Source organism: Elephas maximus, chromosome 16, assembly GCF_024166365.1.
Source record: "Elephas maximus indicus isolate mEleMax1 chromosome 16, mEleMax1 primary haplotype, whole genome shotgun sequence".
Classification (NCBI taxonomy): Eukaryota; Metazoa; Chordata; class Mammalia; order Proboscidea; family Elephantidae; genus Elephas; species Elephas maximus.
The window spans coordinates 38331913-38346650 of NC_064834.1; the positions used below are offsets into that span (position 1 = coordinate 38331913).

The window sequence follows — 14738 nt, forward strand, 5'->3', positions numbered from 1 at the left end:
TAAAAAATAAAAAAAAAAAATTTTTTTTTTTAAAGATTACAGCCTAGAAAATCCTATGGAGCATTTCTATTCTGTCACTCGGGGTCACTATGAATGGACTCAGTGGTATCCAACAGCAACAATCATCTTCTTGCTGTGTGCCGTCAAGTTGGTTCTGACTCATAGCAACACTATAGGACTGGGTACAACAACTGCCCTATAGGGCTTCCAAGGCTGTAATCTTTATGGAAGCAAACAAACGGCATTAGGAAAGACTAGTTTTTTGGTCCTATTGGTTAATGTTAATTGTCTCAATTTTTTCCCCCAGTATGTTGGTGAGTATAGATAGTGCCTAAACAGAGACTAAAATAAGAGACATGCCCAACTTTGTTCAAAAGTTAATTTTCAAGAAAGACTAGAAGTTTTTGGTTTATTTTACCGAACTTTATTTTGTTTGAGTTTTTAAAGACTTTAAGATCCCTAGTGTATTGAGGTCAGAATCAAGCTTTAAAAATGAAGCCCAGAAGAGACACCCCCCCAGTCCCAAAGAACTTAACCCACTTTTCACAACTGCCCCATCTCCTGCATTGAGAAGCCCCTCAAGGACTTCTCATCTCAGACTCTAGAGAAGAAGGTCTTATACCTTTTGCAGGAAATGTTTGGAAGGGGCATTGTCCACATTTGAGTCATTCTTAAAGGATGGCGCACCTTGTGTCCTGTGTTCATGCATCACGTGGCTCTTTCCACAGATGGAGTGATCAACATGAGCATTCCCATCGTACTGCCTGTCTCGGAGGATGATAAGAAACACCTGGAAGAGTGCAGCGAGTTTGCGCTGGTGTACTGTGGACGGAGGGTGGCTATCTTAAAAGATCCTGAATTCTATGAACATAGAAAAGAGGAACGTTGCTCCCGTGTGTGGGGGACAACGTCTGAAAAACACCCCCATATCAAAGTAAGTTGCAAAACCTTTGGAAGGATTTTCTTGGATTTTGTTGAGGGTTGCCTTGTGTCCTAAGATGTGGTCTATTCTGGAGAACGTTCCATGTGCGTTGGAAAAGAATGTGTGCTTTGCTGCTGTTGGGGGCAGTGTTCTATATATGTCTATGAGATAATGTTGGTTGATTGTGGCTTTTAGATCTTCTGTGTCTTTGCTGAGTTTCTTTCTAGACATTCTGTCCTTTACCAAGAGTGGTGTGTTGAAGTCTCCTACTATTATAGTGGTACTCTTTCTCTTTTCAATGCTGTTAGAATGTGTTTTATGTATTTTGGAGCCCTTTCATTGGGTATATAGATGTTTATTATGGATATGTCCTCATGGTGGATTGTCCCTTTAATCATTATATAAATGTCCTTCCTTGTCTTTTATGGTGGATTTTGTTGTAAGGTCTATTTTATCTGAGATTAATATTGCCACTCCTGCTCTTTTTTTTTTGGTTCCTGTTTGCTTGATATATTTTTTCCATCCTTTGATTTTTAGTATGTTTATGTCTTTCTTTCTAGGGTGTGTGTCTCTTTTAGACAGTATGTTGATGGGTCCTATTTTTTAAAAGTCCATTCTGTCACTCTCTCTCTTTATGGGTGCATTTAAGCCATTTACATTCAGTGTGATTATTGATAAAAAAAAAATAGGTATGAGTTTATTGCTGTCATTTTGTAGTGCTTTCTTTCTTTTTGTGGTGCTGATATTTTCTTTGTTCCTCTACTCTTCTGTGCTGGCTTCCTTTTGTTTGTGGATTTTTTTTTTTTTTTCGTTTCTTTCATTTTTGTAGATTTTGTGTTTACTGAGGCTTTGTTTTTCTTCTTTATTTTGATGAGTAGGTTCATTAACTTTCTTTGTGGTTGCCATGAAATTTACCCCTATCTTCCTAAGTTTAAACCAGTCTTTTATTACTTGGTATAGCCTTGACTTCCTCTCCATTTGAAAGTTCTATACCTATATCATTTATTCCCTCTTTTATTGTTCTGACATTGTTGTCATTTATGGATTAACCTCTCTGGTTCCCTGCTGTAAATCTTTAGTTTTGTTTTATCCTTGAGAGGTTCATTACCTAGGTTGGTATCTAGCTGATGCTGTCTTGTGTCCTAGATTCAGGTTGTTGTCTGATGTCTCTGGTCTCTAACTGAAGGACTCTACTTAATAATTCTTGTAAGTTTGGTTTGGTTTTTACATATTCCCTTAATTTCCATTTTTTTGGAAATGTCTTAATTTTGCCATCATATTTGAGCAGGAGTTTTGCAGGATATATTATTCTTGGTTGGCAGTTTTTTTCTTTCAAGATTTTATATATGTCATCCCATTGCCTTCTTGCCTGCATGTCTTCTGCCAAGTGATCAGAGCTTAGTCTTATTGTTTCCCCTTTGTATGTGACTTTTTGTTTTTCTCAAGCTGCTCTCAGGATTCTTTGTCTTTGGTTTTAGTGAGTGTGGTTATGACATGTCTTAGCGATTTTCTTTTGGGTATCCTATATGGGGTTCATTGAACTTCTTGGATAGTCAGCTTTTCATCTTTCATGATATTAGGGAAGTTTTCTGTCAGCAAATTTTTAATAATCCTCTCTGTGTTTCCCATTTTCTCCCCCCGTTTTGGAACTCTAATCACACACAAATTTTTACTCTTGATTGTATCCCACAGCATTCTCAGAGTTTCATTTTTCTTCATTCTTTGATTTTTCCTCAAACAAAATGGTATCCAAGGATTTGCCTTCAATTTTGCCAGTCTTGTCTTCCATTGTTTCAGATTTGCTCCTAAAACCTTCTATTGCACTGTCCATTTCTGAAATCTTGTTTATCTTTTGAATTTCTAATTGCTGTTTTTGTATGATTTCTAATTGTTTATTTTGACATTTTGTTCCTGTATTATTTTCCTGAATTCTTCCATTGCTTTGTCTGTGTTTTCCCTGATTTTGCCTGTATTTTCCATGATTTTGTCTATTTTGTCCTTATTTTTTGTCTGCATTTTCCTTCATCTCTTGGAGAACCCTGAATACTAGAGTTTTGAGTTTCCTATCAGGTAGTTCAGTGCCTTTTCTTCTGCCTGAAGTCATCTGGTGTTTTATTTTGGTTGCTTTCTGGAGCCATCCTGTCCTGTTTTTTTAATATGTTTTGATATTGTCTGCTCTCTCTGGGACATTCAGGAACTATTTTCTTTATTCACTGATTGTAGATTTGTTTGTTTCATCTTACTTTTTTGTTTTATTTATGTTTGGGCAGGTAGGCTAGGCTTGTTTTGTTGCTTACTGGCCTGTGGGCATGATACTTACCACCTTGTCCAGGTGGGCAGGGTAGGTCACTCAGCTATGGTGCAGCAGGGCTGGTCCAGTGAGAGTGGAGGGGAAGGAATGAGTAGTTTGTGGCATGAACTGGGGCTGACAGGGCAGGGCTGGGGAGCAGTGCAGGGCAGGGTCTGGGGGACCATGTCAATGCCGCTCAGGGGAGGATGTGATGTGCAGAGCTAAAGTGGGTGAGTGAAAGAAGAGAGAGAAAAACAAAAGTGAAAAAGAAATAAAATAAAATGGTGGTGTGGTAGGGTTCAGCAAGTGGGAGTGGGGCAGATCCGGTGAGGCCATGTGCTGATGGCTTTCTAGCTGACCAGTATGGATTGGCCTGTTGAGAAGGGGTGTGGGCAGCACATGGGAATAGGTGAGCAGGAGAAAGGAAAGGAAAGAAGGGAAAGAAATAGAAGAAACCAACCACCCAACAAACAAAAATAAAATAAAAACAACAACAATGAATAAATACGGTGGTGGGGGAGCTGGTCATTGGGAGTGGGGTGGAATTGAGGTAGTGGCAAGCTGATGTCTCTCTTGCCAGATGGATGGCACAGCATGGCCCATCAGGAAGGGGTGGAAGCAGCACAGGGCCTAGGTGGAAGGGAGAAGGAAAAGGGAGAAGGGGGACGATAAAGAAGAATAAAAAATATGGTGCTGAGGGAGCCAGGCTGTGGGGGTGATGCCGACCCAGGGAGGCCAGGTGCTAGAGGCTCTCCAGTCAAGCAGTATAGCACAGCCCACCAAGAAGCGGGGAGGGGGGTGACACACAGGGCCAGGTGGGTGAGAGAAAGGAAGAGAAGGGAGATAGAGAGAAGAAACAACAAAAAAAGAAAAGAAAAAAAGCAAACAATAAATAAAATGGCGCTGAGGGAGCCAGTCAGTAACAGTGGCACAGACCCAAGGAGGCTGCGCACCAGTGACTCTCCAGCCGAGCAGTGCAGCACAGCTCCTGAAGAAGGAGCGAAGGTAGTGCACAGGGGTAGGTGGGGGAGAAAGGAAAGGAGAGAAAAAAGAAACAAACAAAAAAAAAGAGAACAAACCAAAAAATATGGTGCTGAGCAAGCCAGTTGGTGGGGGTAGCGCAGACCCAAGGAGGCCATGTGCCATTGGCCCCCCAACCAAGTAGTGCAGCAAGGCCTGTCAAGAAGGGGCAGGGATGGCACATGGAGCCAGGTAGACAGGAGAAAGGAAAAGAAGGGATAGAGAGAGAAGCAAAAAAGAGAAAAAAAACAGAACAAAAAATATGGCATGGAAAGGAGTTGGCCATCGGGAGTGGCCCAGACCCCGGGAGGCCGTGTGCCAGTGGTTCTCTCACTGAGCAGTGGAACACTGCCCATTGAGAAGGGGCAGATGCAGCTCACGGGGCTAGGTGGGCTGGAGAAAGGAAAGGAAGGAAAAGAGAGAGAAGAAACTTGAAAAGAAGAAGGAAAAAAAAAAAAAAAGGTGCCGAGGGAGCCTACTGGAAGTTTGGGGAAGGATTTTCTTGATCCATTTCAACTAAGGACAAAAATATTTATTTTTACTTCCTTCACCAAGGACTTAGAATAACTGGGACTAGATGGAAAAATGCATTTTTCTAAGGAAGGTTTTGCAGGCTTTGCCTTGGGAAATCTTTTTAGAAAGAGGCAAACAAATGTCTCTCTACTTGCAGACTGGTCTAAATGATCTCAAGTCCTCTGATTATGTAATGGCTGATCCCTTAGCTAAATGGAGACAACTGAACCAGGTAGATAATCTACCCTAACATCACACATACAGAATCCAAATCATAAATTTGATTCACAGAAGAAGTAGCCATGCACAGAAACAAAGCCAGAACTTACAACCTTGTACATCTTGGAAATATACAAGGAAAATCAGTTTCTTTACACAGAATGGGCCCAACCACTAGAAACAGGACTCGAAGTTCATAGCCAGTTAGGGGTCAATGACATCCTTTCTGTAAACAGAAACCAGCACAGATAGTGGCAGCGTTTCCAAAGGGAACATCCAGATCTTTTGTAGTGAAAATTTTTTAAATTGTTGTCAAAATTTCAATGACTGTTTTTAAGATGAAGAGTATTCATGTAATTAGGCACATCTAGGGTCTGCCTAAAGGCAAAATAGACTAAAACTCTTCAGGTTCCTGGTAACTTCTAATTTTTGTTGGTATGGAGGGGGTATTATGAAATTGCTGGGTGTGATTCCTTTTCCAAAAAGGAAAATATGTTGCATTGAATGCAAAGGTCAGTCCTCATTCAGGAATAGAGTGTTAGGGTGGGAAGGACGAGGCATGAAATAAAGAAAGGCATATACTACTAATTTGACTTGTGAAATTCCCCAGCTGGAGTAACTATGAGAAAGTTCATGGGAATAGAAAGCATTTTGAGGCCCAGGAGACTAAAGAGCTGTGTGATTCGACAAGGCACATTCTCTCTCTGGGCCTCAGTTTCTTCATTTACAAAAGGAGGTTGCTGACAACTGCTGTCAAGTCATCCTGACTCATGGCAACCCCATACACAACTGAGTGTAACGCTGCCCAATTGGTTGCGGATTGGGCCATTGTGATCCCTAGGGTTTTCATTGGCTGATTTTCAGAAGTAGATCACCAGGCCTAGATCCCCCTGGTCCATCTCAGTCTAGAAGCTACACTGAAACCTGTTCAGCATCATAGAAACATGCAAGCCTCCAATGACAGACATGCGGTGGCTGTGCACGAGGTGCATCCAGGGGTGAATTAATCAGTAAGCAAGGTACGCATCGGCTTACATTAAGCAAGGTGTGCACAGGCTTACTTGTGTTTACTTACGAATCTGTAGTGTGCAATTTCACATGGGTTTTACCACATCGTTGATCAGGTGAAAAACAGGTGAAATTGTTCACTACAGATTCGTAAGTATGCACAAGTAAGCCCACGCGTACCTTGTTTATTGGGTAATCTGGCCCCAGGCTCATTGGACAGTAATTGAACTTGGGTCTTTCTACATAGGAGGCAAGAACTCTACCAGTGAACCATCAATGCCTCACATAAAAAGGAAGTGGCCACACTCAAAATAAAGTCCGAGGTCTCTTCCAGCCCTGTGACCCTGCAAATTGGGTGTTTGAGTAAACGTCATCAGAAATTTTTGGCAAAGTTATGTTTTGTTTTTTCAGTTGTTCAATACTCCAGTGTAGGAAGGACCTTTTCAAGTTCCCTGTTTGTGGCCTCTGGGCCCTCTTTATCTGAGCACAAGAGGCCAATGGGCAAGCAAAGCCATTTTCCCATTTATTAGACACGACTGTTCTTCCTGCAGATAATCACCTTCATGTAAGGCACATCCAGATCAAAATCATCTGAAAGGTTTTCCTCAAAGAGGCCATCAGTCTTTAAAATTGCTAGACAAAGAGCTGTTTGAGGAATATCGTGTTCTGGGTGCAATTTTGCCTTTGTTCCATTCCTTTCCTGGTAGTAATCATATATATTTGGGATCTTTACCCACAGATCCAAAGAATAATGGCCTTTCATTACGCCAGTTCAGATATTCCCAGTCTTGTGTCTAGACCCACATAACACATGACCAGCACTAAAACAAACAGAACTGAGGGAGCTTTTAAGTGATTATTTATTTTCATCTTGTCTTGCAATGTGTATTAGCAGTTGGAACTCAGCATTTCTTAGAAGCCAGGAAGAGCAGTGGTGTGACTTGTAGCCTTGACAGTGTTGCCACTGACTGGACCATTACGTCATTAGAGAAACTCTGAACATTCTCAGTGAGCTGATGGTGAGCAGTGAGCCGTGGATAAACCAGAAGGCCACTTGCCATGTATGTGCTATACTTGGATTATTGGAGGTGCTTTTACTAGATGCATGAATCACGGGTTTTATTGGGAAAGAAACTCTTTGCTGCCCTTTTTTTGTTTGTTTGTTTTTAAAGCACCTTGGAAACTCACGATAATCCTTAAAAGTGGATTTCTTTTTAGAACTTCAAGCCTTCTAAAATAAATCATGGGCCTTCTTGTATTTCCATGTGGCATGGGCATGACATTTGCTGGAAAGTGGTGGGAGTCACCAAGGAAATGGTCAGCCTCTGTTACATAGCTCTTGGCTGAAGTCACCCTTGACTTTCCATTCAAGGCATCCCAGTCCTCTCCCTCTGGTAACTAATTGGAACCATGTGACCTGATCTCAGATGAAATCATGAAGAGGAGCAGGTGCAACTTGTAAAAATAATGCTTGGAGAAACCTGGTTGCCTTTCATCCATGGCTCTCTCAAAGCTTCTCCAAATAGTAATTATTTCTTAGAATACTCTTGTGAACTAGTTAAGGATCATTACTGCCATTTTACAGATGCAGAAACCAAGAGATCAGAGTATATGACTTCCCAATGAAGAAGGATGGGAGTGAAGGTTTTCTTATCTCTTGGCTCCACAGTGAAGGCTATATGGCCTGTTAGATCACCTGGGGGGCTTTATAAATTATTGATAACTGGATTCCAGCCCAACAGATTCTGATTTAATTGGTTTGGGGTTGGACCTGGGTATTGCGGATTTCAAAGGTACTCAGTGACGCTTATGTGCTGCTAAGACTGAGAACCACTGCTTAAATGATTATTTGGAGTATATCCAGCTGTTTCCTGTATGGCTCCACCTGGATATATTCTGCGAGCACCTCAAACTCAATGTACTCAACCTCTTCCCAGACCTGTTCTAGCTTCACCATTTAGCAGTGGCCCATGTCTAAAACCTAGATGTCATTCTTGCTTTTTTCTTCCCTTTCACTCATTCAATCACCAAGTCCTGACAATTCGGCCTCCTAGAATTTGTTCACTTCTTTCCTAATCTAACTTATGCTGGATGAGGCCGTTTCATCTGTTCCCTGTCTCTAGCCTTACTCCTCTCCAAACCATTCTCCATTCTGTAGCCAGAGTGATCTGTTCAATCTTTATTTGGGAACCTTTGTAAAGATGTGACTTCATCTTACTTCACCATCACCCAACATATTCTCTCCTCCAGTCTTTCTGAGCTGGCCTTATATCATACTCTCTCTTACACATGCTAGTTCCTCAACCTAGGACACTTTTCCCTCCACCTCCGCCTCCTCACCTTAAAACCCATTGCCGTCAAGTTGATTCCAACTCATAGTGACCCTATAGGACAGGGTAGAACTGCCCCATATGGTTTCCAAGGAGCGCCTGGTAGATTCCAACTACAGACCTTTGCTTAGCAGCCATAACTCTTAACTACTACGTCACCAGGATTTCCTCAACTTAGTTACTCCTTTATCTCCTTGAAGAAGTCAGCCCTTCCTCTATGCCCCATAAGCCTGGCTGAGTGCCCTTCTTTGTACCCCCAGTGCACTTTGTACTTGTCCTATTTATCATGACTTCCTATGGTATCAAGGTATCATTACCCATTTACTCTTCTGTCAAACCACTCAGACTACCAACTATGAGATCAAGGACCACATTTGTCTTGTTTCCTATCAAATTCCCAGCAGCAAGCCCAGGGTCAGGCCATAATACATGGCGACAGTGGAGGATGGATGATAATCTTGTCGAGGTAATGCTGAAAAGTCAGCATGAAGACCACTGCTTAGAGGCAGCGGGTGCTGTGAGAAGAAGGCCCTGGTTTTGAGTAGTCCTAGATGTGGGTCCTAGCTTTGATAAGACAGCTGTGTGCTCTTGAACTCTGCCACCTCACTTCTGTAAGACTGCCTTCTCATCTGACAGGGCATTTAGCCCACATGATCTCCAGTATTTCTTACAGCTCCAGAATCCCGTGACTATGATAGATGTACATGAAGGAATCACAATGTTAGTTTTTCTTCTTCTCAATTCTGTTCTCTGAACCATTTCATCATGACCTTCTTTTCCTGAACCCACCATTTCTTTTCTTTTTTTGTTTATTTGCTTTTTGTTTTTTTAAATTTTTATTGTGCTTTAAGTGAAAGTTTACAAAGCAAGTCAGTCTCTTACACAAAAACTTATATATACCTTGCTACATGCTTCTAATTGCTCTCCGCCTAATGACACAGCCCGCTCCCTCCCTCCACTCTCTCTTTTCATGTCCATTCCGCCAGCTCCTAACCCTCTCTGCCCTCTCATCTCCTCCCCAGGCAAGAGATGCCAAAATAGTCTCAAGTGTCCACCTGATCCAAGAAGCTCACTCCTTACCAGCATCCCTCTCCATCCCATTGTCCAGTCCAATCCATGTCTGAAGAGTTGGCTTCAGGAATGGTTCCTGTCTTGGGCCAACAGAAGGTCTGGGGACCATGACCACTGGGGTCCTTCTAGTCTCAGCCAAACCATTAAGTCTGGTCTTTTTACAACAATTTGGGGTCTGGATCCCACTGCTCTCCTGTTCCCTCAGGGGTTCTCTGTTGTGTTCCCTGTCAGGGCAGTCATCAGTTGTAGCCAGGCACCATCTAGTTTTTCTGGTCTCAGGCTGATGTAGTCTGGTTTATGTGGCCCTTTCTGTCTCTTGGGCTCGTAATTACCTTGTGTCCTTGGTGTTCTTCATTCTCCTTTGGTCCAGGAGAACCCACCATTTCTTATCTTCCTTTTGATCCTTTCCCTTCACTTCTCTCCCTTTCTTCATCTGACCTTTGCATCTTCCTACTCTTAGCTGCTCCTCTTTTCCCAATTTGCACATTCCCTCTTCCTCTCCAGGTTGTTTATTTCAAATCTTCCTCTCCTTGCCCTCTTTGAGCCTATTTGCCCTAGCTCTCTTTGTCTTCATCCTGGTGTTTCAGCTTATCCTCTCTTTTTGGAATTCTGTTGTCTGTGATTCTAAGCCCAATCTCCCTTTCTCTTACCTCACTAGATTCCATCAAAGCCTGTTCCTTGTTCAAGTGTGTCCAATTCTGCCAACTCCCTAGCTGTGGCTCCTCTCCTGCCTTTGACAAAAGGCTTGCAAGGGGGTAGGGTCTTCTGGGCCACAAAGGCCTGGGAAACTAGGTATAGCCACAGGACACCCTTCCTGATAGCTGGACCACAGTTGGGGGGTGGGGGAGATGCCAAAAGCAGTTTGAGCATAGCTCTTCAAACAGGTAAATTTTTAGGCTGAGTGGTAAACCAAATTGGTTCAATGTGCCTTCAACAATTAATAGAACATACCTGGTAGACCCCTAGCGTCCAAATGAGTTACTGCACTCCTAGGAATTTGGGTTTTTTTTACCTTTTTACCCTGGGTGGTTTTGGGTTACCCTGGTGGCAGGAAACCCTGGTGGCGTAGCGGTTAAGTGCTATGGCTGCTAACCAAAGGGTCAGCAGTTCGAACCTGCCAGGCGCTTCTTGGAAACTCTATGGGGGAGTTCTACCCTGTCCTATAGGGTCGCTATGAGTCGGAATCAACTCGATAGTACTGGGTTTGGTTTGGGGTTTTACCCTCACAGCGTTGGAAACCCTGGTGGCATGGTGGTTAAGTGCTACCGCTGCTAACCAAAGGGTCGGCAGTTCAAATCCTCCAGGCGCTCCTTGGAAACTCTATGGGGCAGTTCTACTCTCTCCTATAGGGTCGCTGTGAGTCAGAATCGACTCGATGGCAGTGGGTTTGGTTTTTAGTACTCTTTCAAAATTTAATCTGTCTTCTCATTCTGAGCAAAATGGAGCCCTGGTGGTACGAATGTTTAAGCGTTTGGCTGGTAACTGAAAGGTTGGTGATACCCACCCAGTAGCTCCATGAAAGAAATACCTGGCGATCTGCTTCTGTAAAGATTAAAGCCAAGAAAACTTTATGGGGCAGTTCTACTCTGTCACATGGGGTGGCTAGGAGTTAGAATCGACTTGATGGCACCCAACAACACAACGACATTCTAAGAAAGCGGAGTAAGCAAATGTATAGGTTGTGAGTTTTTCTGGACCATATTCATGTTCAGCGATTTGCCTGAGCACAGGTCTTATAGACAGAGCCATGCCAACACATCCAAGTCACTTTCACAGTCAACCTGTCTCTACTCCAGTCTTTGTCAACCTCAACACTATTGATATTTTGGACCAGACATTCTTTGTTGTAGGGGACTGTCCTGTACATTGTAGGATGTTTAGCATCTTCAACAACCCAAGCTTGATCCAGAAGGAATAGAAAAATGTTTCAAATAATATAGAAATCAATATTAATCATTACCAACTTTATTAATGTTCATTCTAGATGGTGATGGAAAGCGGTGATTGGCTGGTTGGTGGGGACCTTCAAGTGCTGGAGAGAATAAGGTGGAATGATGGGCTGGACCAATACCGCCTGACGCCTCTAGAGCTCAAACAGAAATGTAAAGAAATGAATGCTGGTATGTAGGCTGGCTCTGGCGCACTTGGTAGCACTCCTTACCACCCTCAGAACACTTCTAAAACATAGTTTCTGATTAAAGGATTACGGATATCAGGAACCAACATTTTTGTACTTAAACTGGAAACATCTTCTATTTGATACGTCTGTTGATACAGAAACAGTTTTTTACAGTGGCACTATACCCATAGATTAAATACTATGCAGCAGTTAACACACTCATATATAAAAAACATGCACTGACACAGAAAGCTGCCCAAGGGGTACTCACTAAGTGCAAAAGCAAGTGGCAGAGTGATATGCAGAGCATAATCCTGTTTTGGAAAACATAATAAAATTTAAAATCCAGCCAACTTTTATGTGTAGAAGCACAAGATGATGGCAGTGTGTGCACCAGATTGCAGATGACAGGGGCTACCTCGTGGGGATGCAACTGGACCAAGGGGAGGGGAAGATTTTCACCTTTTACTCCATCCATTTTGAAAAAGAAAGAGGAAAAAGTAACAATAGGATTATGGGTGGTTTTATTTCTATTTTGGGCTTTTCTGCATTTCCCAAGTTTTCTATAATGACTATATACTAATTACATTTCATAATCAGAAAAGGAAGTTAAAGCTCTCAGAAGTCTATCACTAGAGTTCTTTTGAAGACTTCTTTAAAGTGAAGGTGAAGTTTTTTTTTTTTTTTTTACCTCTGTGTACTGTTAAAGCCTTGCACAGGCCCTAGAAAATGTTCCTCCTCTTTGTTCCCCCAGCTGGGACGTGAGACTGGAGCCAGGCACAAGAGGACTGACTAGTGCTGACCCCCGTCTGAGCCCTCCTTTGCAGGAAAGGTCCTGGCAACAAACGTTTCCATTTCTGAATCAGGCTCTCCCTTTAGGGCTTCCTTCCTCAGAGTTCTATCTCTGTCTGAGCAGTCTGGCTTTGGCTGGTGCCTTTGGATTAGCACTTCTAATGCCCCAGGTGTGCTCTTCAGTTGCTAATCAAAAGCAGGTAGATGTAATGAATGTACTAACCAATAGATACAGCTCCGTCTTTCTGGCCGTTCTCATGGTCAAGTGACATGTGTGTTCCTTTGGCTTTTGTGCTTTCCTTTCCCAGATGCGGTGTTCGCATTCCAGTTGCGCAATCCTGTCCACAATGGCCATGCTCTGTTGATGCAGGACACCCGCCGGCGGCTCCTGGAGAGGGGCTACAAGCACCCGGTCCTCCTGCTACACCCTCTGGGTGGCTGGACCAAGGATGACGATGTGCCCCTGGACTGGCGGATGAAGCAGCACGCAGCTGTGCTCGAAGAAGGGGTCCTAGATCCCAAGTCAACCATCGTTGCCATCTTTCCATCTCCCATGTTATATGCTGGCCCCACTGAGGTGAGCAGTTGGGCCATGGCACTCAAAAGTGCAGGCTCAAACTTAAAAGAGCCAATGAATCTCTAGGATCCTTTGTTTGTATGAACAGATTTTAGAATCTTCTGGTCACTCCTATTTATCCATCATAATTATGTTTCCATTTGTTGCTGTTGTTGGGTGCCCTTTGATCCGTTCTCAATTCATAGCGACCCCATTGACAGTAGAACTGCCCCATAGGGTTTTCTTGGCTGTAATCTCTATGAGAGCAGATTGCCAGGTCTTTGTCTCACAGAGCCACTAGGTAGGTTCCAACCACCAACCTTTCAGTTAGCAGCTCAGTGCTTAACTGTTGTGGCACCAGGGCTCCTCGATGTTTCTGTTTAGTTTATGTAAAAATGCTAGAAACATCGAATCAAGTCTGTTCTATATTGCCTTTGAGAATATGGAAGTTGGTGTGTGAATAGGGTGAATAACGCAGCTTAACTGGGTTATACAACAAGTTGTATCTAGTCTAACTGAATTTCAGAAGTTCCAGTTCCTCTAAGTGTATCACCATGCCCTGTGAGCTACATGGGGAGGGAGAAGATGCCTTTAAAGGAATATCTCCCTTTCATCATAACACAGCGAGCCAATCAAGCAGAAGTTTTCTTTATCCCACCAAACCACCAGTGTGGTAGATTTGAGTGAGTTTGTGAGAAGTATGATGAATTGAAAGGGCCCAACCCTTGGGAATGCCCCAAATTGAGCTTAATGACTCCTCTTCAATCAGATCACAGCTCCAGGCCCCCAACTCCCCTCTCCATCTTTTGTATTTCTGAGCTATAAAGAGGGCAGTTCATTTTGAATTCTCAGTGTGGTATTGAAATGGAATCATTGTCTGCATATGAAAGGTAATTAGCTCGTTACTGGCAATCATAAGATGTTGGAGTTTGTAATTTCCTTTAAGCTGTGCTTTATTCTGGATAAAGAGGAACTGGAAAATATAATTCACATAATCTTGTAGAAGAACAGTAAGATCTGAGTGTTCCCAGTCTGCTTAGTCTGTTTGGAGAGGAGATGACAAAATAATACATCGGGTTCTAAAAGGGGAAATTTTATCTTTAAAAAGCCCCTATGCTACCCAGTATGACCAAGCAAGGGTCTGAAGGAGACAGCACGAAGCCTTCGGCACCTCTGCATTTCTTGCAGTTTTAGCTGGACCACATCACTGAATTACTCTGAAAGCCTAAAGGTGCCTCGGTGAACAGGGACCCATAAAGTTGGCCGCTGATAACCAGCATGTCCCTTATGTGGTATTTCCTAGGTCCAGTGGCACTGCAGGGCCCGGATGATTGCGGGAGCCAACTTCTACATCGTGGGCCGGGACCCTGCAGGAATGCCCCACCCTGAGATAAAGAAGGACCTGTATGAACCCACTCATGGAGCCAAGGTCTTGAGCATGGCCCCTGGCCTTACCTCTGTAGAAATCATTCCATTCCGAGTGGCTGCCTACAACAAAGCCAAAAAAGCCATGGACTTCTATGATCCAGCAAGGTAGGTATCCAGAGGAAAATCCTTTCATCAGCATCTGTACAACTGTAATGGTAGGGCAGAATTTTATACCTTTGAAAACCTTAGGCTGTCCAGCCCATTTCCCCGTGCTCCTCACTGGAATCAGAGGCTCGTGAGAATGGAGTCGAGAATTGATAGTCTTTCCCCATTATCAAACCTAGTCTTTCATATTTTATCCCCTAAAGTTGTAGCAGGAGCCCTGGTGGTGCAGTGGTTAAGAGCTCAGGCTGCTAACCCCAAGGTCGGCAGTTGGAATCCACCAGCCATTCCTTGGAAACCCTATGGCACAGTTCTACTCTGTCCTATAGGGTCGCTATAATTCAGAATTGACTGGATGGCAGTGGGTT

At 43.2% G+C, this 14738-nt stretch overlaps 1 protein-coding gene across 2 annotated transcripts in view; it reads left to right on the top strand.

Annotated features, from left to right (window-relative positions):
- PAPSS2 (3'-phosphoadenosine 5'-phosphosulfate synthase 2) overlaps positions 1 to 14738 on the top strand; it is a 112023-nt gene that overhangs the window by 95725 nt on the left and 1560 nt on the right. For both annotated transcript variants that reach the window (XM_049856063.1, XM_049856064.1), the window contains 4 exons: positions 729 to 934; positions 11358 to 11493; positions 12593 to 12861; positions 14144 to 14373. In XM_049856063.1, coding sequence (XP_049712020.1) covers positions 729 to 934; positions 11358 to 11493; positions 12593 to 12861; positions 14144 to 14373 — 841 coding nt within the window. The remainder of the gene's footprint in view (positions 1 to 728; positions 935 to 11357; positions 11494 to 12592; positions 12862 to 14143; positions 14374 to 14738) is intronic.